The sequence below is a fragment of the Phacochoerus africanus genome, chromosome 2, assembly GCF_016906955.1.
Source record: "Phacochoerus africanus isolate WHEZ1 chromosome 2, ROS_Pafr_v1, whole genome shotgun sequence".
Lineage (NCBI taxonomy): Eukaryota > Metazoa > Chordata > Mammalia > Artiodactyla > Suidae > Phacochoerus > Phacochoerus africanus.
Window position 1 is genome coordinate 97,721,551 of NC_062545.1, and position 25,583 is coordinate 97,747,133.

General features: G+C 42.4%; 1 protein-coding gene across 1 annotated transcript in view; it reads right to left on the reverse strand.

The window, feature by feature from the left end:
- PSTPIP2 (proline-serine-threonine phosphatase interacting protein 2) overlaps positions 1 to 25,583 on the reverse strand; it is a 103,780-nt gene that overhangs the window by 12,935 nt on the left and 65,262 nt on the right. The window contains exons 4-9 of the mRNA XM_047764129.1: positions 18,449 to 18,483; positions 16,151 to 16,257; positions 9,648 to 9,710; positions 2,295 to 2,393; positions 1,271 to 1,316; positions 333 to 412 (exon numbers count right to left, since the gene is read on the reverse strand). Of these exons, the coding sequence (XP_047620085.1) occupies positions 333 to 412; positions 1,271 to 1,316; positions 2,295 to 2,393; positions 9,648 to 9,710; positions 16,151 to 16,257; positions 18,449 to 18,483 (430 nt within the window). The remainder of the gene's footprint in view (positions 1 to 332; positions 413 to 1,270; positions 1,317 to 2,294; positions 2,394 to 9,647; positions 9,711 to 16,150; positions 16,258 to 18,448; positions 18,484 to 25,583) is intronic.

The following is a 25,583-nucleotide window of genomic DNA, read 5'->3' on the forward strand; positions in this document are numbered from 1 at the left end:
GTGTGCTGAAAATGTGGGGCCATGGGGAGACCAAAGATGTGAGAATAAAAATCTTTAAAGCAGCTTTCTGCTGTTTGCATGCCCTTGCTGCACAGCAAGTACAGGTGAGGCGCTTGACAGGTAATTACTTAATCAACCATGAGTTGATTCAGCAGATTCATGCCTGCACTAACCAAATAGCATGGTCAGGATGGAAAAGGAGCAGAAAGATGAAGACTGGAGGAAAACATTCCAGTTCCTTCCATCCTCCCCTTAAATTTCAGATTTCTAATTTGCTTGAGCAGTTCTACAAAAATGGTGAAAGGAAGTCCCGCCCTTCCAGTTCCAGGTACCTCGCAGGCCTTGATGTGCTCACTCTGCCACTCTTCTCGGACCTTATCCAGCGTATTGACGTGCAGCATATACGCTTTGTCTGCAATGGAGGGGAGGGGCTCGGATTTGGAAACTGGACAGGAGAGGGGCTCACAGACCCACTCCTCAGGCCCCTTCCAGAAGGCAAACCAAACTCATGGGAGTCGCAGTGAGCCCACAAGGCTCCTGGGACCTCTTAAGGTTGGAAAGCCATAATTACATCTCACCCTCATCATGTGAAAAATAAGCAAAGGTGGGCATCACTTACTTTTTAAAGGAAAACCAAGCCATTAGCAAGACATGCTTCATGGAAGGAGATGTGAAAGCTGACAAGGAACCTCTGCCAGAGTCTGCTTTCACCTCTTACCATTTTTAGGACAAGTAAAGAATGAGGGATGCAGAAAAGTGAATACCAAGTGACTTAAGTTTTAGATTTAGAGGCATAAGAGACCATGGCCGTGAGAGGCTTGTCTCCTGCAGGACACTCTGGAAATTAAAAGCCTTTGCAAACACTTGGTTTGGAGCTTAGATTTCAGTGATGGCAAGGCCTCATAACTTGGCTGTTTCTTTCACAGCAGGTACAAATCATCAGGGCCAAAATGGTGTTTTAAGATGGATATACCCAATAAGTCAGAATGAGCCCCTGATTACAAAGCAGCTGCCACATGACCCCCCTTCTCCACCACCATTCAACCCTGTCATGCAGCAGACAGTGGCCAGAAGCTGCTGCCTCACTTGCATCCTCCCACTATTCCTAATTGCCCCCTTTCCTCTGTTCCTCCCTCTGATACCTTGTTAATCCTACTATATATCCACATATTCATTACCGTAAGGTATATAAAACTACCTTTCTCAGACAGATTTATGGTAATGTAAGGCCCACCACAATCCTCCCCCACCAAGGGAGCAGACCCCTCACCTGAGTCTTCTACTGACGTCTTTGAAGTTGCCAGTTTCACAAAAAGCTGCGGAGACAAAAAGGAACAAGAGGTTGGGAATGTTGGTTCAGGCTTCTTCTAAAAGCAAAACAGACTTAAAAGCAATGACTGCGAAGAGACAAGTTCTCGTCCAAGTCTTACGCATGTTTCTCTCTAAGTTAACCATCCAACTTGCCCTCTAATCTTATTGCCATTGGAAAATATCCATTAATGGAGTTCCTATCATGGCTCAGTGGTTAATGAACCCAACTAGTATCCATGAGGATGTGGGTTTGATCCCTGGCCTCACTCAGTGGGATAAGGATCCAGCGTTGCTGTGAGCAGTGGTGTAGGTCACAGATGCTGCTCGGATCCCGCATTTCTGTGGCTGTGGTGTAGGCTGGCAGCTGCAGCTATGATTCGACTCCTAGCCCAGGAACCTCCATAGGCCGCAGGTACGGCCCTAAAAAGACAAAAATAAATTAATTAATTAATTAAGCATATTTCCCTGTATCTTCTAAATACATATTCCTGTCTTCTGATTGCTGACAATCTTCTATCCAGATTTTATAAAATTAAATTTGCAAAACACCCAAGCAGGAGGCAGCCTAGCTATAAAGAATACATGAGCTAAGGTTTTTTTTTTTTGGGGGGGGGTGCCGCACCTGCAGCATGAAGAAGTTCACAGGCCAGGTTTATTATTCCCTTGCCACAGCTGTAACCAGAGCCACAGCAGTGACGACACCAGATCTTTAACTGGCTGAGCCCCAAGAGAAGTCCATGAGCTGAGTTTTGAAGAAAGATGAAAATATCAGAGCCCCCTCCTCCATGGCCATGCTTCTCCCACTCTTCCCCACCCCCAAAAATACAACAAGGGTTTTTCTGGCTCAGAGGACTGTAATGGCCTGTAGGAGGATATTGTCAGAATCTTAGAGTGCAAGTCCACATTTTATTAAGATTATTTATTGACTTTAGCTTGATATATATAAATCTTAGATTTTTCACGCTGTCGGCTCTCCCAGGTACCTTTTCTTGTTGCTTTGGGTTGACCAGGTTGGCACTCCGGTGGACCGCCTGCTCTGCTTCATCTTTGTCCCGGCATTTCTGCTCATAGCTCTTCTTTGCCTATGTGGTTATGAGTCAACAGAGAACTAAGACAGGTGAGCAGATGTGACACTGAAGAGCAGCCACTCTAGCCCCCCAATGACCAGCAAAGAACAGGATACACTGATCAGGGCTGGGATCACCACTAAACTGAGAACTGATGCTCTTTCTGACCTATCTGTGGAAGCTCCCACCAGCACTTTTCCAAATCATGTATGTAGAGGCAACCTGATCAAGGAAGTAATAATTCCTATTTGGCAAGAACCAAGTATATGAGCCTCAAAAAATTTACTGAAACAAAAGAAGGACTTTTAAAAAACATAAAATCAAGGAGTTCCCATCGTGGCTCAGCGGTTAACGAATCCGACTAGGAAACATGAGGTTTCGGGTTCGATCCCGAGCCTTGCTCAGTGGGTTAACGATCCAGCGTTGCCGTGAGCTGTGGTGTAGGTTGCACACGCGGCTCGGATCTCAAGTTGCTGTGGCTCTGGTGTAGGCCGGGGCTACAGCTCCGATTCGACCCCTAGCCTGGAAACCTCCATATGCCGCAGGAGCGGCCCTAGAAAAGGCAAAAGACCAAAAAAATAAAATAAAATAAAATAAAATAATTAAAAATATAAAATCAAATACTTATGTAAGATGTGTAATCCAATGCTTATGTGACATTCATAACCCTCAGAATGTAGATGCAATCACTTGGTCATGATAACTATAACCACGCTTCAATATTCCAATGTGCCTCATCACAGCATGTGGACAGGAGGAAGGGCATCAATCCCATCATTCCTTCTTGATTTAAAGAACTCTATTTTAGGAGTTTCCTTCGGCTCAGTGGTTAACGAACCCGACTAGGATCCATGAGGATGCAGGTTCAATCCCTGGCCTCGCTCAGTGGGTTAAGGTTCCGGCATTGCCGTGAGCTGTGGTGTAGGTTGTAGATACGGCTCTGCTCTTGCATTGCTGTGGCTGTGGTGTAGGCTAGCGGCTACAGCTCCAATTGGACCCCTAGCTGAAAACTTCCATATGATGTGGGTGCGGCCCTAAAAAGACAAAAAAAAAAAAAAAGAAAGAAAAAAGAAAAAAAAGAATTCTGTTTAGCAAGTTTAAAGGTAAGTTGTGTTCACTTCTGTGCTACCATTATTACCAGCAGGATGGAAACAGTTCACAAACTGCACTTAGTGAATCAAACAATTTTCTCTTTGAACTACTGAAACACAGACTTCCTCAAACAAAGCAAATCCGTGAATCAGTCAGCTGATAAATAAAAATGGTAACCTCCTCCCCCACCCCCACCCCCACCCCAAACATTCGACCAAGAATGAAGACATCTTCGCAGGGATGGATTGTGCTCATCAAATGTCTCATGTGCTCCCCTACTTTTCTCACCATTCCCTGCGATTTAGTTGGGGTTAAACTTTCAGTAAACAACCTTATAATTTTCTACGCTACACACATACAGAAATAAAATTCATAACTTTTCATAATTACAAGCATATAAGATATTCATGCAACAATTCCTTCCTTATACAACAAAATGTTACAGACATTTCTCTGTATCAAGGATGATTCCTATAGCTGAAGACTTTTAAAGGCTGTAAACACATATACACAGACATATGTCTCTGTGTGTGTTGCCATAATTTTCTTAACCAACTCTCTTTTGGTGGACATTTATCTTCCAATTTTTCAACATAAAAATACTCTGATTTTTGTTTTGGGTAGTGTGAATTTATAGGTCAAATTCCCAGGAGTGTAACTGTTTGGTAAAAGAGTATATACATATCAGAATTTCCTGCAAAATGTTTTCACCAATTCATACTCTTATAGGCTCTCACCAACACCAAGATTAGGTAATGTTTTTACTCTTTCTATTACTGGAGATGAGAATATTGGCATAAGCCTTGTTTCATTTGTGTGCATTTCATTACTAAGGTGGTATGTTATTTCTACTTCATGTCTTTTTCTTACTTTTTGGGGAGCATTGTTCATTTAAATTGGTCTTTAAGACCTCAGTCTAGGAGTCCCCATCGCAGATCAGTGGTAATGAGCCTGACTAGTATCCATGTGGACGTGGGTTTGATCCCTGGCCTTGCTGAGTGGGTTAAGGATCTGATGTTGCCACGAGCTAAGGTGTAGGTCACAGACATGGCTCAGATCTGGTGTTGACGTGGCTGTGGTGTAGGCAGGCAGCTGCAGCTCTGATTCAACCCCTAGCATGGGAACTTCCATATGTTGTGGGTGCAGCCATAAAAAGGCAAAAAGAGACCTTTGTCTATACCAGAAACACTAACTAGTTGTAAATTATATGTTACAAATATCTCACCTCATTTGTCATGTCTTTTTTTTTTTTTTATCTTTTTGCCATTTCTTGGGCCACTCCCATGGCATATGGAGGTTCCCAGGCTAGGGGTCGAATCGGAGCTGTAGCTGCCGGCCTATTCCAGAGCCACAGCAACTCGGGGGATCCGAGCCGCGTGTGCAACCTACACCACAGCTCACGGCAACACCGGATTGTTAACCCACTGAGCAAGGCCAGGGATCGAACCCACAACCTCATGGTTCCTAGTCGGACTCGTTAACCACTGCGCCACGATGGGAACTCCTTTTTTTTTTTTTTTTTTTTGGTTTTTAGGGCCACACTCACAGCACATGGAGGTTCCCAGGCTAAGGGTTAAATTGGAGCTATAGCTGCCAGTCTACACCACAGCCACAGTAATGCAGGATCTGAGCCATGTTTGCAACCTACACCACAGCTCACAGAAATGCCAGATGCTTAACCCACTGATCAAGGCAAGGGATCGAACCCAAAACCTCATGGTTCCTAGTTGGATTTGTTTCTGCTATGCCACAACGGGAACTCCCGTTACATGTCTCGAAGCCACGTATGAGATATTTTTTCTTTTGCTCTAAAGAAGTCTTAAATTTTAAGTCTGATCAGTCTTTCTCTTTCCTGCATTATTTTTAATATAACATATTGAGCATTTTTTTCTTTGTTGCTACATAGTCCTTATAATCTTTTTTTTTTTTTTAAGAGCTATACCCATATGGAAGGTCCCAGGCTAAGGGTCTAACTGGAGCTGTAGCTGGTGACCTACACTACAGCTCACGGTAATCCTTTAACCCACTGAGTGGGGTCAGGGATTGAAGCTGCATCCTCATGAATACTAGTTGGGTTCATTACTGCTGAGCCACAGTGGGAATTCCAAAATTGTATTTTTAAAAGTTATACAATTAATCTTCCCCCAATTTTTGGTCACTATCACTTTTAGTTTTCTTTGTAAGTAGTGAGCAGGTCATGTATTTTGTTTTTCTTATTTTGAATGATTTCCTAAAGATAGAATCTTAGATTTTTGCATTTAGATTTTATAGTTCTAAAAGCATATCATAAAGTATTTTAAAAGGTTATATGGGCTCCAGGAGCACCTGCTGTGGAACAGTGGGTTAAAAATCTGACTGCAGGAGTTCCTGTCGTGGCGCAGTGGTTAACGAGTTCGACTAGGAACCATGAGGTTTCAGGTTCGATCCCTGCCCTTGCTCAGTGGGTTAACGATCTGGCGTTGCCGTGAGCTGTGGTGTAGGTGGCAGACGCGGCTCGGATCCCGCATTGCTGTGGCTCTGGCGTAGGCTGGCAGCTACAGCTCCGATTCGACCCCTAGCCTGGGAACCTCCATATGCCGTGGGAGTGGCCCAAGAAATGGCAAAAAGACAAAAAAAAAAATCTGACTGCAGTGGTTCAGGTCACTGAGGAGGTGCAGGTTCGATCCCTGGTCCGGCACAGGGGTTAAAGGATCTGACATTGCCACAGCTACAGCATAAGTCACATCTGCAGCTTGGATTCAAGCCCTGGCCTAGAACTTCCACAAGCCACAGGTAAAACCATTTAAAAAAAAGTGCTATGGGCTCCAGGGAAGATAGAGCAGATGTACTCTTCACCACTCCTCCACGGAAATATAACTAAAGCCCCTGGACATTCTACATAAAACAAACATAAGATTCTGAAAGGTAGAGAGAAGAAGTTAGACTGGCTACTGGTCTCAGAGAGTGACCTCGAAGCCAGTTCCCTGGGTTTTCTTCTGGCCTCACATATCACAGACTGAATGCCAAAGCAGCAGACAGCCAAGAAATGCCAATGGACATAAACAAAAAAAGTCCCAATAAAAACCTACCTAACCAAAAGGCCAGAAAAAGGGCAGAAATCTCCATGTTCTACTGTAGTCAAGCACCACACAAAGAAACTATGTCCCCCTCCTGCCCACCACATATTCAGCAAAGGTCAAATGGGGAATCTAGACTTTTACCCTCTCCAAGCTATAATGAGGTTCCCAACTCTCCTGCTGAGGTGCTATCAGAGAAGGACAAATAAGAAGCTGAGACTTTCATTCCCACCAAGAGGTAACAAAGCCCCATATATGGAGCCAGTAGAGATCCCATGGGGAGCCTGGACCTCCACCACCCCAACCTGGCAGTAATGAGATCCTGGCTACAGTGGTCTCAGAAGGGTTCTAGTGGTGAATCAGAACTTTAACCACCTCTCAGTAGTTACAAAGCCACACCAACCCCAGTGTATCAGTGGAGGCCAAGGAGGAAACCTAGACTTTTACCCCTCCTTAGCAGTAATGAAGTGGCACTTCACCTCACCTGCTAGAGTGGAGTCAGAATAAGACAGCTAAAACATAAGGTTTAAATAAGATCCAGAGTCTTGCAACATAATACCTAAAATGTCCAAAATCAATTGAATATTACTTATCATACCAAGAACCAGGAGGATTTCAAAGTCAATGAAAAGAGCCATGAAGGATGTCAACATCCAGATGACAGAGATGTTAGAATTATCTGACAAAAATTTTAAACCAGCCATAATAAAAATATTCAACAAGCAATTGCCAACACATTTGAAACAAATGAAAAAAGAGATAGTGTTTTTTGAACAAAAGAAAACAAAAAACAAAAACAAAAACCCAAAGCAACAGAAAAGCTCAGCAAAGAAATACATGGTATAAATAAGAAACAAATGGAAATTTTAGAACTCAAAAATACACTAACTGAAATAACCAAAAGGATGGACCTGCAAATGGAGGAGACAGAAGAAAGAATTGGTGAACCAGAAGATATCACAATAGAAATTACGTGATCTGAACAACAGAGAGCAAATAGGCTAGAAAAAATCAACAGAGCCTCATGAACTTTTGGCACCATAACAAAAGATATAGCATTCATGGCTGCAGACTCCTAGGAGGGGAGGGTTGGCTGAAAAAGTATTTCAAGAAAAAATGGCTGAAAACTTTCCAAATTTGGCAAAAGATATAAACTTACAGATTCCAGAAGCTGATCAAACCCCAAAAGATAAACCCAAAGAAATCCATTAAAAGCACAGAGATGAACTTCTGAGAACTAAAAAAAGAAAATATCTTTAATGACACCTTATCTATAAGGGGAAATCAGTTTGAATTATAGCAGCTTTCTTATCAGAAACTATGGAGGCCATGAGAAAGCAGCACAACATTTTGCAAGTACTGAAAAAAAAGAACTACCAACACACAATCCTGTGTCCAATGAAAATATTCTTTAAGAATGAAGGCAAAAAAGTTCCCTTGTGACTCAGCAGGTTAAGAATCTGCAGCTGTGGGACAGACTGCAACTGCAGCATGGGTTCAATCCCTGGCCTAGAAACTTCCACATGCCATGAGTGCAGCCAAAAAAATTCTTAAAAAAGAGAAAGAGAAAAAACTACATTCTCAGATAAAGGAAAACTAAAGTAAGAGTATTTATCACTAGTAGACCTACTCTGAAGAATGGAAGAAGTTCTTCAAACAAAACAAAATTATAAAAGAAGAAATCCTGGAACATCAGAAGGAAAAAAAAAAAAAACACCAAGCAAAAAATGGTTAAATACAAGGAGTTCCTGTCATGGCTCAGCTATAATGAACCTGACTAGTATCCATGAGCAGGCAAGTTTGATCCCTGGCCTCTATCAGTTGGTTAAGGATCTGGTGTTACCATGAGCTGTGGTATAGGTCAGCAGCTGCAGCTCCGATTTGACCCCTAGCCTCGAACTTCCATTTGCCGCAGGTGTGGCCCTAAAAAAGAAAAAAGCAAGGGGATACAATAGCCTTCCTTTCTTCCCTTGAGTTTTCTAAATTACTTTTGACAGTTGAAGCAAAAATTTTAACACTGTTATGGCTTTAAATGTAAGTAGAGTAAATAGTTAGGAAAATTATATTCCAATAAGGCTTTCTCCTTAATTGTGAGAAAGCTTGTCTCAAGGAACAGTCACATTATCAACCAACACTCTTTCTGCATTACATTGACATCATTCCCTACTTATTGATCACTTTTCAGGTGATCTGCATCAAGGAAAAATACATACAGGCCAGACTGCATATGCTATTAATATTGGTGGCATTTTTCTTTTTTGACCATGTTACCAGATATGATGGCAGAGTCACATAATGTCATGATGATACTTCTGTACAAAGATGGAGTCACAGATGTTTCAGTAACAGAGCTCATTGTTAAGGGATTCATGAAAAGCTAGTGTGAGTTCCCCAGCAATTTGTCTTGGTTCCATTTTGTTAAGATTTTTTAAATAAATTACTTAAGGAAGCCTTTTACAATTTGCAAATATCTTAAAACAGGAAGAAGTCACTTAATAAAAATAGGTAAGAAATTAAGATTCAAAAATTCTTACAGGGAAGAAGCTCAAATTCAACAAGATAAACATGATTTTATGCCTTGGCCTGAAATATTTAAGTTGAATTGTTATACCTTCCCAAGTTGCCACAAAGATAACATCATTGTGTTTCTTCTATCTAATTTTTTTTTTTGTCTTTTTGAGGGCCACACCCATGGCATATGGAGGTTCCCAGGCTAGGGGTCCAATTGGAGCTGCAGCTGCTGGCTTACGCCACAGCCACAGCAACGCCAGATCCAAGCCGAGTCTACAACCTACACCGCAGCTCATGGCAACAATGGATCCTTAACCCACTGAGCGAGGCCAGGGATCGAACCCACAACCTCATGGTTCCTAGTCGGATTCATTTCCACTGCTCCACAGTGGGAACTCCTCTTCTATCTAATTTCATCCTCAGTCTTTCCAAGGCCTTAAAAAGGAAGTCGAACCACTAAAGGTTGTTTTCTCTAAAACACTGCACTAACAAGTAATGACATTATTGAAATGTTATTTTTCAGGAATATGTTGATACACAGCACAGGATTTCAGAAAAAGTCACCATTCCTAAAAAGAAAAAAAAAAAAAGGCAATAAAGCGAGACTCACATCCATGGTTTTCTTGAATTGTAAGCTCTTTTGTTTATGGACAGCATCCATTATAAGCTCCGTCTGTGAAGAGAATACAAGCACTATTAACAATCAAAGCCAACTGTTAACACCAGCTTATTTTGAGGGCTAAGTGTTCAACATGGATTATCTCATTTAGTCCTCATACAACCCAGAAGGTTGCTGTTATTATTCCCATTTCACAGATAAGGAGACTGCAGCATAGAAAGGCTGAACAATTTTCCCAAGGTCTTACACCTTTGAACCTCACCAGCCACCAGTGCGAATCACTGATCACTTTAGAATAGTTGCATCATTAAATCTGGAATCAAGGAACTTGGGTTTCAAAAAGGGATTCTAAAACATTTGTTAAAGCACCATTTATATTTTAAAAGGGGTCTTTATTCTGTAAGCCTATGCTGACACAGTCAAGTTAGGGACTCAGAAACATTCATTTCTGTGACATCCACCAACAGCACCCCCTTTACCAGCAAGGAGCCCAGGCAGTATGAAGCAAAGAAATGCTTGTGGAACAACTGAAAGAAGCTGTTCCCCTATTCTTTACCCATCTAATTCAGGGAAGGGAAGCTACTCTGTTGAGTTCACTTGGGAGCAATTTCTTTGCCACAGCTGTTAACATCAATATGTTACATTTGCCTAATAACACATTTATCAATATAATGGAGCTAGTAATAAAAAAAATCTCTCAAACATAACAGTAGCTCCTTTTATCAAGCTTTATGATGTGCTAAGCAACTTTCATGCATCATAACAAGTCTGAGTACTCATCCCCCTTTTCTTGACAGTAAACTGAGATGCATTAATCTACCTAAGGTACTACTCTCAGCAAGGAGCAGAATTGGGATTTGGGCACAGCCTGACTCCTGCTCTTGTTCCCAATCATTATTCAAAACTACCATTATCTTTATGACAGCTCTATACACCAAATGGGCATATGAAGGGCCAACAGATGCAATAATTCAAATTGATCCATGGCACTGCTCTTGTACAAAATGACGGAATGCAAAATGACATGGAAAATGATATTCAAATGTTTCTCTTTCTTCTGGAAAACTAAGGGGGTTTTTTTGTTTGTTTGTTTGTTTGTTTTTTAGGGCTGCCCCCGTGGCATATGGAGGTTCTCAGGCTACAGGTCAAAACATAGAGCTGTATCTGCTAGCCTATGCCACAACCACAGAAACACAGAATCCAAGCTACACCTGCAACCTACACCACAGTTCACAGCAACACCGGATCCTTAATCCACTGAGCAGGGCCAGGGATTGAACCCATGTCCTCATGGATACTAGTCAGATTCATTTTGGCTGAGCCACATTGGGAACTCCTGGAAAACTAAGGTTTTGTCTGTTACCACAGCATGCAAAAATGAATGGATTTTCAAGATTTCTGGATGGAAGGTTTGGGATGATCTCATTTCAAATAAGAGCTTTGTGGAATACATGAAATTCCCCTGGGGGAGCCCAACAGGACCCTCAGAGAACTGAGCAGTCATCTTCTAGCCCAGCTGAAGTTGAGGGACCAGGAGGTAACAGTGGAGACTTCAAGGATGCAGGGAACAGACAGGGCTCCAACATGACCTCGGCTGAAAAGACTCACAGATAGATCCCTGCCGTCACAGACTGGGAAGTGTGTGGCTCCCAGGAGGCCTAGGTGCCTCTGCCAGGAGGGGCAGGGTTTATTCATAATGGTTCCAGATTTTCCAAGCTCCATGGAGCAGGTCAATTAGCAGTGTTGGTCTATCCATCATCCTTTCTAGTCCAAATATACACACTGCCTTCCTTCTGCTTAAGGAGCTGCTATTATTTTATGGTTTGTGGTCCAAGCCAGGCCTCCTTATCCCAAGTTCTATACAACATCTTCTTCAAGCACCTCTCAAGTGGATACAAAGTTCTACCTCACATCATTCTTCTCTCTGCCTTCAAGGATTCCTGGCGTTTGTATGTGGGCAGGATCTTAGAAAGCAGCAGTTCAAATCTGACAGGTGTGGTCCTCAGGGCCCACAAGGTGACATTGCCCAAGGCCACTCAGTGACACCCAGTCCAGCTCTGTCTGCTATACCACTTTAATTTGTCTCCTCGTGTCCATCCTCACTTGTGGGGTGACCTACTCATGGTGGCCCCAGAAAATCATGACTTCCCTCTCAAGACTCCTTTAGGAAGTTTTTGTTCTAGGATTCATTCTTTCTGCTTAGACCAACTCCAGTAGAAATACAATTATGTTTTCTACTTTTTTTTTTCCTTTTTAGCCACCCCATGGCAGGGATCAGATCTAAGCCACAGCTGTGACCTAAGCTGCAGCTGCAACAACGCTGGATCCTTAACCCACCACACTAGGCTGGGGATCAAACCTGCATCCCAGGGCTCCCAAGATGCCACCAATCCCATTTTGCCACAGTGGGAACTCCTATGATTATGTTTTCTTATCAATGACACAAAGTACCATAAAAACACCATCATTTCTGCTATAAAGTGGGAAGAAGAAAGAAGAAAAGGGGGAAAGGAAAGGGAATATATAATTGACTCAAGTGACCTCCAGAAAATTACTGACAGAGCTGCTGAGTGGCCTGTTCGTCTGTCTACCCACAATCAGACTGTACCCTGAAAACTGGAAGCCACAATCTGTGTAACCAAGGAGGTTTTGTTTTTCAGAGATTGCCGTTGACACAGGAAGAACATTCTGCTGTGATCATCCCAATCTTAGCTGAGAAAGTGAAGCATTAATGTTGGCACCAAAGGGGAGAGTGACTGACCAAGCGTCTTTGGAAGTGTCTTGGAAGGAACCTCAGCACCCAAAACGGCAAGACTGGGAGTTCCTGTTGTGGCTCAGCGGAAACGAACCCGATTAGTATCCATGAGGACTCGGGTTCGATCCCTGGCCTCGCTCAGTGGGTTAAGGATGCGGCATTGCCGTGAGCTATGGTGTAGATCACAGATGCGGCCCCGATCACACGTTGCTGTTACTGTGGCTGTGTGCAGGCTGGTAGCTGCAGTTCCAATTCAACCCCTGGTCTGGGAGCTTATAGATAAGTGGGTAAGTAAAAGAATAAATCTGCAAGACTCCTAAGAGTGAGAGGCTCCAAGATCCTTCTCTGCCTGCCAACCTCCAGGGGCAGGGCCTCCTCCCTCTCTGCCCTCACCTATATGCCTTTCACTCTGCTGCCCTTAACTTCAAGGTCAATGCCTCCAGGAGGCCTCCCCAGGCCCTCAGATTATGTTAGGTGTTCCCCTTGCATGTTCAGCTGGCACCTTCACTTCCCTACATTTTAAGGCACCTCACACTCTGGTATGATGTGACATCAGTCCCTGTGGCATTCTCTATGCTCAGAGGGGGAGGGACGGCCACAGCCACACTGTTCACCATACTCGGGAAGCATCCCTTGTATAAGCGAGTCCACTATAAACTTCTACTAGCCATTCCATCCCCACCTCCCCCAGCCCAGTTTGCTGAAAGAAACCAACTGATAGATTTCCTTGATAAGTGGAAATGGCTTAATTTCTAAGAAGTGAAAGACCCAGGCGTGCAGGGTTTGACCAGTGAAAATGAGAAGTTACCATTTTCTCTCAAAGTTTGATTTTTAAAAAAAGTATCTAAATACAGAAGTGGTACAACCCAGAGTTCACAGTAATTACAAATTTATTAAAAAACTTTGGATTTCATGAAGAAGCTCAGAAGGTATTTTCCTGCTGTCAAGAGCACACAGAATATAAGGAACTTGAATGACAGCGATGGAATGAGCCCAGGCTATCCTCTATTGCTTAAGAGAGCTCAGAACCGTTCTTCCTGCTATAAGAATTTCATCTTTGTAACTTGCTAGGAAGGGAAGTTTCAGAAGCCTTGCAAAATTAGCAAAACTCTCCTTGAAATAACTAGGGCAACCAAGGGCACTTGAAAATGTGGGGAAATGACCCTCTCCTCCTCTTAGTGGAAATCATGTGTGCATTTTGCTTCTGAAAAAATTGTAAATCCAGAAGTGGGCAGGGCTGGCAATGTGAGCCAAAAAGAATCTACCCATCCAATGGATGGGTGTAATATACATATTTTCTTTCTTTCTTTCTTTCTTTCTTTCTTTCTTTCTTTCTTTCTTTCTTTCTTTCTTTCTTTCTTTCTTTCTTTCTCTTTCTTTCTTTCTTCTTAATGGCCACGCCCACAGCATATGGAAGTTCCAGAGCCAGGGGTTGAATCCAAGCCCCAGCTGTAACATATGCTGCAGCTGCAGCTGCAGCAATGCCGGATCCTTTAATGTACTGCGTCGGGCAGGGAATTAAACCTATGCCTTTGCAGTGATGCAAGCCACAGCAGTTGGATTCTTAACCCACTGTGCCACAGTAGGAACTCCTATACATATTATTTCTGCTCTGAAAAATTCTTTGGGCCAAATGCTCCTCCAAACCTGATACATGAAGCTTGAGTTTGTGTGAAAACATTTGACATGGTGTTCCTTAAATATTAGCTTCTACCCTTCCTTCCTAAAAGAGGCACAGCTATAGGAACAGCTCATGAAATGACAATACATATAAGGCAGTCAGGCTCTTAAGATGCTGCCACCCATTCCAAATGGCAAGTGGCCACCAAGGTAGGCTGGAGTTAGACTCTGACTTAAAACATAGGCAAAGTTGCTGAGACTGAAGTACTGGTAGAGTCAGTTGTTTACTGGATACAGACACTTGCAGACTGTGACTTCCAGACAGTTAAGAGCCAGGGTGAGGAAAGATCTCCAAAAAGTCCATGCAGAGCTGACCTGGGTAGAAATGTTTGAATATCAAGTAGGAGAGAGCTTATTCCACACAAGAAGTTGGTTCCAACCTTGGAAGCCATATATTTAAAAAAAAAAGAAGAAGTTCTGGAGTTCCTGTTGCGGTTCAGCAGTAACAAACCCAACTAATATCCATGAGGACTCAGGTTCGATCCCTGGCCTTGCTCAGTGAGTTAAGGATCTGCTGTTGCTGTGAGATGTGGTGTAGGTCACAGATGTGGCTTGGATCCTCTGCTGCTGTGACTGTGGCGTAGGTCAGCAGCTGCAGCTCCAGTTCGACCACTAGCTTAGGAACTTCCATGTGCTGCAGGTGCAGCTCTAAAAACCAGGGGAAGAAAAAAAAGAAAGGAAGTTCTGGAAGAGCCCTACCTCGCTGCCAGGGCAGCCTGAATATACAAGTCTTTAAGGAACAAAAGAGAAGGGAGTCAGAACAGTGGCTGGTCTAGCCTAAGGAGCACTTTAATATAAATCTGGACTTCTTTTCTTGATCCTTATAACTTCCCAAATGTTTTCCAGTTTTATTAACTCCTTCTCATCCCCATCTCCTTCCATTTAACTGGCCAGAGTAAATCCCATCCATGAAGAAGAGCTTGTGCTTTGAATCCAAAAAGACTTTAATTACCCTGGGCCTCAGTTTCCCTGTTTGTAAAACAAGGCAGATGAACCACATTACAGTCTCCAGAGAGAATGCGAGTCCTCTCCACTTCTCACACTCCCATACTGCCTGGTCCAGGAGTGGTCTGAGAGCCCACCACCATGGAAGTGCTAGACCCTAATGAAGATAGAAGGGTTACCCTTTCCAGCCATGGTTTCAACAGTGGCAGCAGAGATGAAAAGAACAGGAAAGCAGGCTGAACCCCTGATACCTGCAACAAGGATTTGCCTAGGAGTTCCCTGGTGGCCTAGTGATTGATGGATCAGTGCTGTCACTGCTATGGCTCAAGTCACTGCTGTGGCATGAGTTCAATCCCTGGCCCAAGAACTTCTGTGTGCCATGGTGCAGCCAAAAAAAGAAAAGAAAAGAAAAGAAAAAAGAGAAGAAAAGAAACGAAAAGGACTGGCCTAATAGATAAACAACATGGTTCTACTGTATAGCACAGGGTACAATATTCAGTATCTTAATAATAACCTATAATTGAAAAGAATATAGGAGTTCCTGTCTTGGCACAGAGGAAATGAATCTGACTAGGAAACATGAGGTTGCAGATTTGATCCCTGGCCTCTCTCAGTGGGTTAAGGATCCAGCATTGCCGTGAGCTGTGGTGTAGGTCACAGATGAGGCTTAGATCTGGCATTGCTATGGCTGTGCTGTAAGCTGGCAGCTGCAGCTCCAATTCGACCCCTAGCCTGAGAACCTCCATATGCCCTAGGTGCAGCCCTAAAAAGACAAAAGATAAAAAAAATAAATAAATAAAAATAAAAGAATGTGCAAAGTAACACACACATATATATATGAATCACTTTGCTAGACACAAGAAATTAACACAACATTGTAAATTAACTATACTTCAATTTAAAAAATAAATAAAAAGAACTAGCCTAGCATGTAAATGGGCACAAAGGCGTAACTGTCTAGACTCAGGGCCCACATGGTTTCCAGTAAATAATCTCGCAGGTTAAAAGAAGAGCATGGTCATTTGTAGGTGGGGGCTGAGCCAAGGAGTTTACTTAATAAAACCCTGGCATTTTCTGCTGGAAGAAAGGCAACATCCTAATATGCAAACCCAACCTTTTTCCGTTGTAACTTTTGCTTTTCCCTGAATTCTTCCATCTTCCTGGCCTCTTCTCTTAGAGTCTGTGCGAGCTGAATGTGACTTTGGGCCACATTGTCTACTTCTGCAAAAAGAATTAAAAAGGAAACAAGATCTATACATGTCCAAATTCAAATATACAAGACTATACAAAAATTAAATATACCAAATACTGAAGCAAGTGGTAAAGTTAACCTACCTCATTTGGTCACTAGCATTTATTTAGCCCCTTTATGTGACCAGCATTGTCCTGGCCAAGACCAAGTTGGCAAACCTTTAGCTTAGCTTCCTACCACTAACTGCTACTAACCTAGTGTATGCCCAGGGCCAGGGAGAAGTTCATGGAGCTTGCATGACAGGACACATTACTAAACACACCACAATCTCAAATTCGATCCTGTTTCTCATTAGAGGATTCTAAGGTTCTTTCCATCTCTAACATCTCATGAGCCTGTAAGAAATTTACCCTAGGAGTTCCCATCGTGATGCAGTGGAAGCGAATCCAACTAGGAACCATGAGATTTCGGGTTCCATCCCTGCCCTTGCTCAGTGGCTTAAGGATCTGGCATTGCCATGAACTGTGGTGTAGGTCTCAGATGCAGCTCAGATCTGGCCTTGCTGTGGCTGTGGTGTAAGCCAGCAGCTGTAGCTCCGATTAGACCCCTAGCCTGGGAACCTCCATATGCCTAGAGGGCAGCCCCGAAAAGAAAAAAGAAAAAATTTTTATCTCTGAATAGAAAGCTTATTGGTATTTTTCCTCTTATTTTTTAAGATCTCTGCAATGATCATGGCTTACTTTTCTACTAGAAAAACTGAAATTTTTATTGTTCTTGTTCTAAGAAAACAAATAAGGATGATGTTATAGCTAGAAAGACTGAGTAAGCTGACCTAAGAAAAAATTTCCAACTTGTGTTTGTCAAAATAACTTTGAATAATGTTACAAGACACATGAGAAACTAGAAAAAAAATATTTGCAATTTATGTAACCAAGAGCAAATAGCTGTATTAAAAGAGTTTTCAGAAATCAAAAGAAATGCATATTTAGTATTTTAAAATTGGTTACAGAACATGAAATTTTTTTAAATTGTCTAAATTGCCAGTAAACATTTGAAAAAGTGTTCAACCTTAAAACGATTGAAAAAAACCAAAACTTTAAAACACAGAAATGGGAGTTTCCGTCACGGCTCAGAGGCTAACGAACCCGACTAGCATCCATGAGGACATGGGTACGATCCCTGGCCTCACTCAGTGGGTTAAGGGTCTGGTGTTGCCATGAGCTGTGGTTTAGGTGTCAGACACAGGTCAGATCCCGCACTGCTGTGGCTCTGGCGTAGGCCAGCAGCTACAGCTCCAACTGGACCCCTAGCCTGGGAACCTCCATCTGCCACCAGTGCAGCCCTTAAAAAAAAAAAAAAAAAAAAAGGCACTTTAAATAAATCCCAGAAATGTATCACTTTTTACCTTTCAGTTTGGCAAAATTTTTAAAGTGCAAAAATTCTTGGTACTTGCAAGTGTGGGGAAAAAGTACTGCTGGTGGGGAAGAAATCAGTACAATCTTTCCAGAAGAAATGTGGCATTTGTAGAATAAAAAAAAATTGAGGCAGATCAGTAAGAACTGAAACGGAAGGATGTCCAGAACCACTCAACTAGCTACAGAAACACTTTAAGCACACCAAGAACAGAATGGCTTAAAGGCACCAGCTTGGAGAACACTAGAACTGGACAGGACCCCTTGAAGACCAATGCCAGGGCCTCTCCCTGGATTTCCAGTCTGAGAAGTACTGCCCCAAGTAAGTCAAATGCTCATGATGATGTGCAGATGGGAATGGTTCTCCAGCCCATTTCAATTCTGCAAAGCTAGCCTTCACCTTAGGAGCTGCTCTCATTTTTTTTTTCATCCATTATGAGATTGCTGTTCAAATTTTTTTTTTTTTTTTTTTTGGTCTTTTTAGGGCTGCATCCACAGCATATGGAGGCTTCCAGGCCAGGGGTCAAATCAGAGCTATAGCTGCCAGCCTACACCACAGCCACAGCGACGCCAGATCTGAGCCAAGTCTGCGACCTACATCACAGCTCACAGCAACACCAGGTCCTTAACCCACTGAGCAAAGGCAGGGATCAAACCCACAACCTCATGGTTCCTAGTTGGATTCGTTTCTGCTGCACCATGACACGAACTCCAAGATTGCTGTTCGAATTAATGACAGACGCGCACACACACACACACACACAGAGCTTGCCAAGGACAATAAATATATTTTTAAAGAATCACTTACGTTGCTTGAAGACTTCAAGGGCCCGCTTCAGGGTGCTAAAAAACAAGCACATATATAATTTCAGTTCTGGAAATTGTCTGTTCAATCTTGGTATAATTCGGTCCTATTTCTCATGAGACGATTCCAAGGTTCTTTCCATCTCTAAATCTCATGCTTCTCTCTACCCACATCTTCTCTCTCCCAGAGCCTATGGTCTAATCTTTGCCCATGAGCCTGAGAAGACAGCAAAAGATCAGGCGTCTTCAGTTTCCTCTTTTTTTTTTTTTGTCTTTTTGCCTTTTTTCTAGGGGCTGCTTCTTCGGTATATGGAGGTTCCCAGGCTAGGGGTCTAATCAGAACTGTAGCCGCCGGCCTATACCACAGCCACAGCAACTCCAATATCCGAGCCACATCTCTGACCTACACCACAGCTCATGGCAACATCATCATCAACCCACTGAGCAAGGCCAGGGATCGAACCCACAACCTCATGGCTCCTAGTTGGATTCGTTAACCACTGCGCCACGACGGGAATTCCTCAGTGTCCTCTTTGTTACTCTCTCAGTCTAAGCACAAGAATCATAAATGTTTCCCTGTCCACCTGGGTGGAGCCAGATACCCAAATTCTTTGTGTTTCATTTCCCCCAATGATAATATAGGAGTTGCGGTCCCTTTCTCATTAGAATACTAGTCATTTTTTAAAGAATGGTAATTAGAAATATGGATACAAGCAAATAAAGGGAGGATTCAAACTCTGGCTCCTGGTCACCTCCTTTTTCATCCATTCATCAATCATCACATACTTATTGCACATAAAGTATTGGCCAGGCACTGTGTCACATGTTGATGATTTGGTGGTGCAAGACAGACTGGAGAGTCTTATTTATTTATTTATTTATTTATTTATTTTTGGTCTTTTGTCTTTTGAGGGACGCACCCGCGGCATATGGAGGTTACCAGGCCAGGGGGCGAATCAGAGCTGTAGCCACCAGCCTATGCCATAGACTCAGCAATGCCAGATCCAAGCCTCTTCTGTATCCTACACCACAGTTCACAGCAATGCTGGATCCTTAACCCACTGAGAAAGGGCAGGAATCAAACCGGCAACCTAATGGTTCCTAGTCGGATTCATTTCCACTGCGCTACAATGGGAACTCCCAGACTGGAGAGTCTTAGTGGAGGAGGTAGACATTAAACACACTGATTTAGCATCTATCACTGAAGAACAAACTACCACAAATTTGACAGCTTTAAACATGACACATTCCTTTTCTCACAGTTTCTGTGGAGAAGATCCTTTCTCAATCTCACCCATCCTCTCTCTCATAACTCATGGCTCCTCCTTCCTTATAGCTCCCCCTTGCCCGTGGTTTTCATTCTCCTCAACCCTACTCATCCTTAAGTAAGCCTCCTTCTGAGGTGAAGTGGCCCTGGGGATATTTTTGCGCATCACCACCTTCATGGAAGCAGATCTCACTGGGCTCACTCCAGCCACTCAAGAAGCAATGGGACGTAGTGAAATCATGATCCCCCAGCCCCTGGCCACAATAGCACAGGATCATGGGTCATATTCTATGTAAATAAAGGATGTGACAAGTTCTGCTATTGCGCAACTAAAAACCCTTGCATCTTCCAGCTGGCCCCTTCTTTTATATTGCATTTTGCCCACTCCTTTCTTTTTTATCCCCAAGCAAAGGGTTCTTATGTTTCCCTGCCTTTTCCCACATAAACATTCCCAATTATTACAAGCACATCAAGCAGAAAAACTTTACTACAAATTCTCCATTCACTTTACCCATCTTAATGATTTTTCAAGGAACACAAGGTGCTACGAAAGTGTCCATATCCAAACAAATGCATGAGTGATGCAGAAGGATGAATGAGCACCCAGAGAGCAGGCTCACAACTGGACTTAGCAGGAAAGGAGGTCAGCTATGGCCACAGATATGACTGAAGGGCTTTCCTAGAGAGAGCTGAGGAGCTGGAAAGTGACTTAGAGATCATCTGTTTAGGGTCTAAATTTTTTCTCCCACTCTAAGTGGCTGGGCGACCAAAAGCAGCCCAGGAATTCCCATTGTGGCCCAGCCAGCTAAGGACCTGACATAGTCTCTGTGAGGATACAGGTTCAATTCCTGGCCTCTCTTAGCGGCCAAGGATCTGGTGTTGCTATAAGCTGCAGTGTAGTTTGCAGATGCAGCTCAGATCCGGCCTAGCTGTGGCTGTGGCAGCTGTAGCTCTGATTTGACCCCTTGCCTGGGAACTCCCATATGCCACTGGTGGGGCTGCAAAGAAAAAAAAAAAAAAAAAGCAGCTTCCAACTCCCTTTAGTTTGTCATGAGCTTTGCTGTTCTGAGATATCACTGCATTGCTATTTCCCCTGTTCAGAACATGATGCCAATCTGAGGATCGATTTTGAACTTTGGGGACAGTGTTCTTGCAATGTCCATGCCCTCTTCTCTCTGGTGTTCTCCTTAACTGTGGAAAAAGAAAATGTTCTACCAGCCTTTTAATATGCACTTTAACTTTAAAACCTAAAGGGCCCATCAGAAGCCAAAGTCTCTGAATGAGCAGTTGATGAGGTGCAAAAATCCTACCTAGTCCCTGGAAAGGTAAAGTTGTGCACTGTCACCTAAGGCACCTTCCCAAAGATCATCCTGGAGATAACAAAAACAGAAGTACCTATATGGCCTTTCACTTCAATTTTGGAAACACAGTCCCCAGGTCTGAGCTCCTGGGATCTTCCTCTCTGAAGTAAACTCTTAGAAGGAAAACTGGAGTTCCCATTGTGGTGCAGCAGAAACGAATCTAACTCAAAGGCAGAGATCAGGACCAGCTCAATAACCTAGTCTTGTTTAACAAAGCAATATATGACACTCTATAAGGAAATTCCCTACCATATGCTTATAATCCCAGCTGTCATGTCTGAGGGACTGAAGATTCATGGGTCCCTGGTCAGGGAGCCCTCAAGAGCTCCTTAGCTGGGGTTATAAGCATATAATAGGGAATCTCCTTACAGAGTCCAGGTCATTAAACAGGTTTGAAAACACCGCCCCAACTGCCAGTAAAGATGAATAAACAGGCCCCACCATGTATATTTTGAAAAATAAAACTTTATTCAGTAAAAAAATCAATTTGGATCAGATTCATTCTGCTAAATATAATTTCCAAGATGTACAATGTGAGAGAATATGGCATTTTCTATCACATCAACTAAAATTTTTTTGATATCTTCCAAGATGGCTTATGCTTTTATAAGTAAACAAGTTTTTGGATCAACTACCTTGCAATACTCCTTGAAATTATTTAAATGCTCCCTGAATGACAGTCAAACATACCAAAGACTAGGGATTCTGACCTTTGAATAGGACAATGTTTTACATATTCAAAAAGTGAAACTAAATCGAGCAGGAAAGGAAAACAATTCTTCAAATTTAAAACAAAGAAGTAAACTATATAAGGCAAAACACTCTCTGACATCAACATCATGAATATTTTCTCAGGTCAGTCTCCCAAAGCAACAGAAATAAGAGCAAAAATAACCCAATGGGACCTAATAAAACTGAAAAGCTTTTGCACAGCAAAGGAAACCAAAAAGAAAACAAAAAGACAACTTTCAGAATGGGAGAAAATAGTTTCAAATGATGCAACCGACAAGGGCTTCATCTCTAGAATATATAAGCAACTTATACAACTCAACAGCAAAAAAGCCAATCAATCAATGGAAAAATGGGCAAAAGACCTGAATAGACTGTTCTCCAAGGAAGATATGCAGATGGCCAGCAAACACATGAAAAAATGCTCAACATCATTGATTATAAGAGAAATGCAAATCAAAACTACCATGAGATATCACCTCACACCAGTCAGAATGGCCATCATTAATAAGTCCACAAATAACAAGTGCTGGAGGGGCTGTGGAGAAAAGGGAACCCTCCTGCACTGTTGGTGGGAATGTCAACTGGTACAGCCACTATGGAGAACAGTTCGGAGATACCTTAGAAATCTATACATAGACCTTCCATATGACCCTGCAATCCCACTCTTGGGCATATATCCAGGCAAAACTCTACTTAAAAGAGACACATGCACACGCATGTTCATCGCAGCACTATTCACAATTGCCAGGACATGGAAACAACCCAAATGTCCATCAACAGATGATTGGATTCGGAAGAGGTGGTATATATACACAATGGAATACTACTCAGCCATCAAAAAGAATGACATAATGCCATTTGCAGCAACATGGATGGAGCTAGAGACTCTCATACTGAGTGAAATGAGCCAGAAAGACAAAGACAAATACCACATGATATCACTTATAACTGGAATCTAATATCCAGCACAAATGAACATCTCCACAGAAAAGAAAATCATGGACTTGGAGAATAGACCTGTGGCTGCCCAACGGGAGAAGGAGGGAATGGGAGGGATCAGGAGCTTGGGGTTATCAGATACAACTTAGAATTGATTTACAAGGAGATCCTGCTGAGTAGCATTGAGAACTATGTCTAGATACTCATATTGCAACAGAACAAAGGGTGGGGGAAAAAATGTATACATGTAAGAATAACTTAATCCCCATGCTGTACAGTGGGAAACAAAAAAAAGGAAGTAAACGATATATGAAACTGTTTGCATAATCACACAGAGAATATTAGTTTTCTGGGGTTTTTTATTTTGTTTTGTTTTAGTTTTGGTTTTTAGGTCCGTACTTGCAGCATATGGAAGTTCCCAGGCTAGTGGTCGAATCAGCGCTGCAGCTGCCAGGCTATGCAACAGCCACAGCAATGCCAGATCCAAGCTATATCTTCAAACTTCACCAAAGCTCACGGCAGTGCCAGATCCTAAACCCACCAAGTGAGGCCAGGGATCAAACCTGCATCCTCATGGATACTAGTTGGGTTTGTTAGCATTGAACCACAATGGGAACTCCCAGAGAATGTGAGTATTTTAAGTGACCTTACAACACAGTATTCTTAGTGGGGTAAAAGATCATGAGGAACAACAAAAGGAAATGCAAGAAAATGTTAAGTTTTATTGAGAAGTTTTATTGTCCATAGCACTACTAATATCATTATTTTGAAACATTTTAATATATACTGTCATATAAAGCAAATAACTATGTTAATATTGTCAGGAACCAAGATTTTTTTTAGTACAAGAGAAAATAGGTATAAAACGAAAGAAGTTAAGTGAACTATAAAATTAAATTAGAATTGAAAATAGCAATATGAACTCATGCTTTTAAAAGCTGTCCCCTGAAAGGGCCGAGAAATAGTGACTTCTCTGTGACAATGACCAACACTAGAACTCAGAGTTTCATCTCTAAATATGGTTAAAATCTGGAGAAATACTTTGAGGAATAGCTGACTCCAGGTTTAAACTCACAAAAAGATTACATTAAGAAAATATGACAGTAGAGATGGGATTAAGATGGCAGAGTAGAGGACTGCAGCTCTCCTTTTCTCATAAAAGCAATAAAATTACAACCAATTGCTGAACAACCATCAACAAAATAGATTGCAAACTATAAAAAAAGATATCCTACTCCGGAAGACAAAGAGAGGCCACAGCAAGATGGTAGGAGGGGCAATTATGCAATATAAACAACTCCATACCCACCAGTAGGGCTGCCCACAGACTGGAAAATAACTATATCGCAGAGACTCATCCATGGGAATGAAAGTTCTGAGCCCCAGGTCAGGTTTACATGCCTGAGGATCTGGAATTGGGAGGAGGTGCCCCCAGAGCATTTGGCATTGAGGGTCAGCGGGACTTGTACACAGGAGCTCCACAAGACTGAGGGGAAGCCTATGCGATGCAGCAAAAGCAGTTATAAGAAAGAAATTTACAGCAATACAAGCCTGCCTCAGGAAACAAGAAAAAGCTCAAATAAATAACCTAACTTGACACCTAAAGAAACTAAAGAGAGAAGAACAGGCAAAACCCAAAGTTACCAGAAGGAAAGAAATCATAAAGATCAGAACAGAAATAAATGAAATAGAAATGAACCAGCGTTTCCGTCGTGGCACAGTGGTTGACGAATCCGACTAGGAACCATGAGGTTTTGGGTTCGGTCCCTGGTCAGTGGGTTAGCGATCCGGCATTGCCGTGAGCTGTGGTGTAGGTTGCAGACGTGGCTTGGATCCAGCGTTGCTGTGGCTCTGGCGTAGGCCGGTGGCTGCAGCTCCGATTCGACCCCTAACCTGGGAACCTCCATATGCCGTGGGAGCGGCCCAAGAAATAGCAAAAAAAAGACAAAAAAAAAGAAAGAAAGAAATGAAGAAAACCATAGAAAAGATCAATGAAACTAAAAGCTGGTTCTTTGAAAAGATAGCAAATTTGATAAACCCTTAGCCATACTCATGAAGAAAAAAAAGAGAGAGGACTCAAGTCAATAAAATTAGAAATGAAAAAGGAGGAGTTACAATGTACATCACAAAAATACAAAAGATTATAAGAGACTACTGCAAGCAACTATATGCAAATAAAATGGACAACCTAGAATAAATGCACAAATTCTTAGAAAAGTACAATCTTCCAAGACTAAACCAAGATGAAATAGAAAAGATGAGCAGACCACTCACAAGGACTGAAATTGAAACTGATTTTTTTTTTGTCTTTTTGCTTTTTCTAAGGCTGCACCCGCAGCATATGGAGGTTCCCAAGTTAGGGGTCGAATCAGAGCTGTAGCCGCTGGCCTACACCAGAGCCACAGCAACTCGGGATCCAAGCCACGTCTGCAACCTACACCACAGCTCATGGCAACACCGGATCCTTAACCTACTGAGCAAGGCCAGGGATCAAATCAGCAACCTCATGGTTCCTAGTCGGATTCGTTAACCACTGAGCCACAACGGGATCTCCTGAAACTGATTTTAAAACTTCCAACAAACAAAAGTCCAGGACCAGATGGTTTTGCAGGCAAATTCTATCAAAAATTTAGAGAAGAGTTAACACCTATCTTTATGAAACTATTCCAAAAAATTGCAGAGGAAGGAACACTCCCAAACTCATTCTATGAGTCCACCATCACCCTGATACCGAAACCAGACAAAGATATCACACAAAAAAGAAAACTACAGGACTTTCTGTTGTGCCTCAACAGAAATGAATCTGACTAGTATCCATAAGGACACAGGTTTGATTCCTG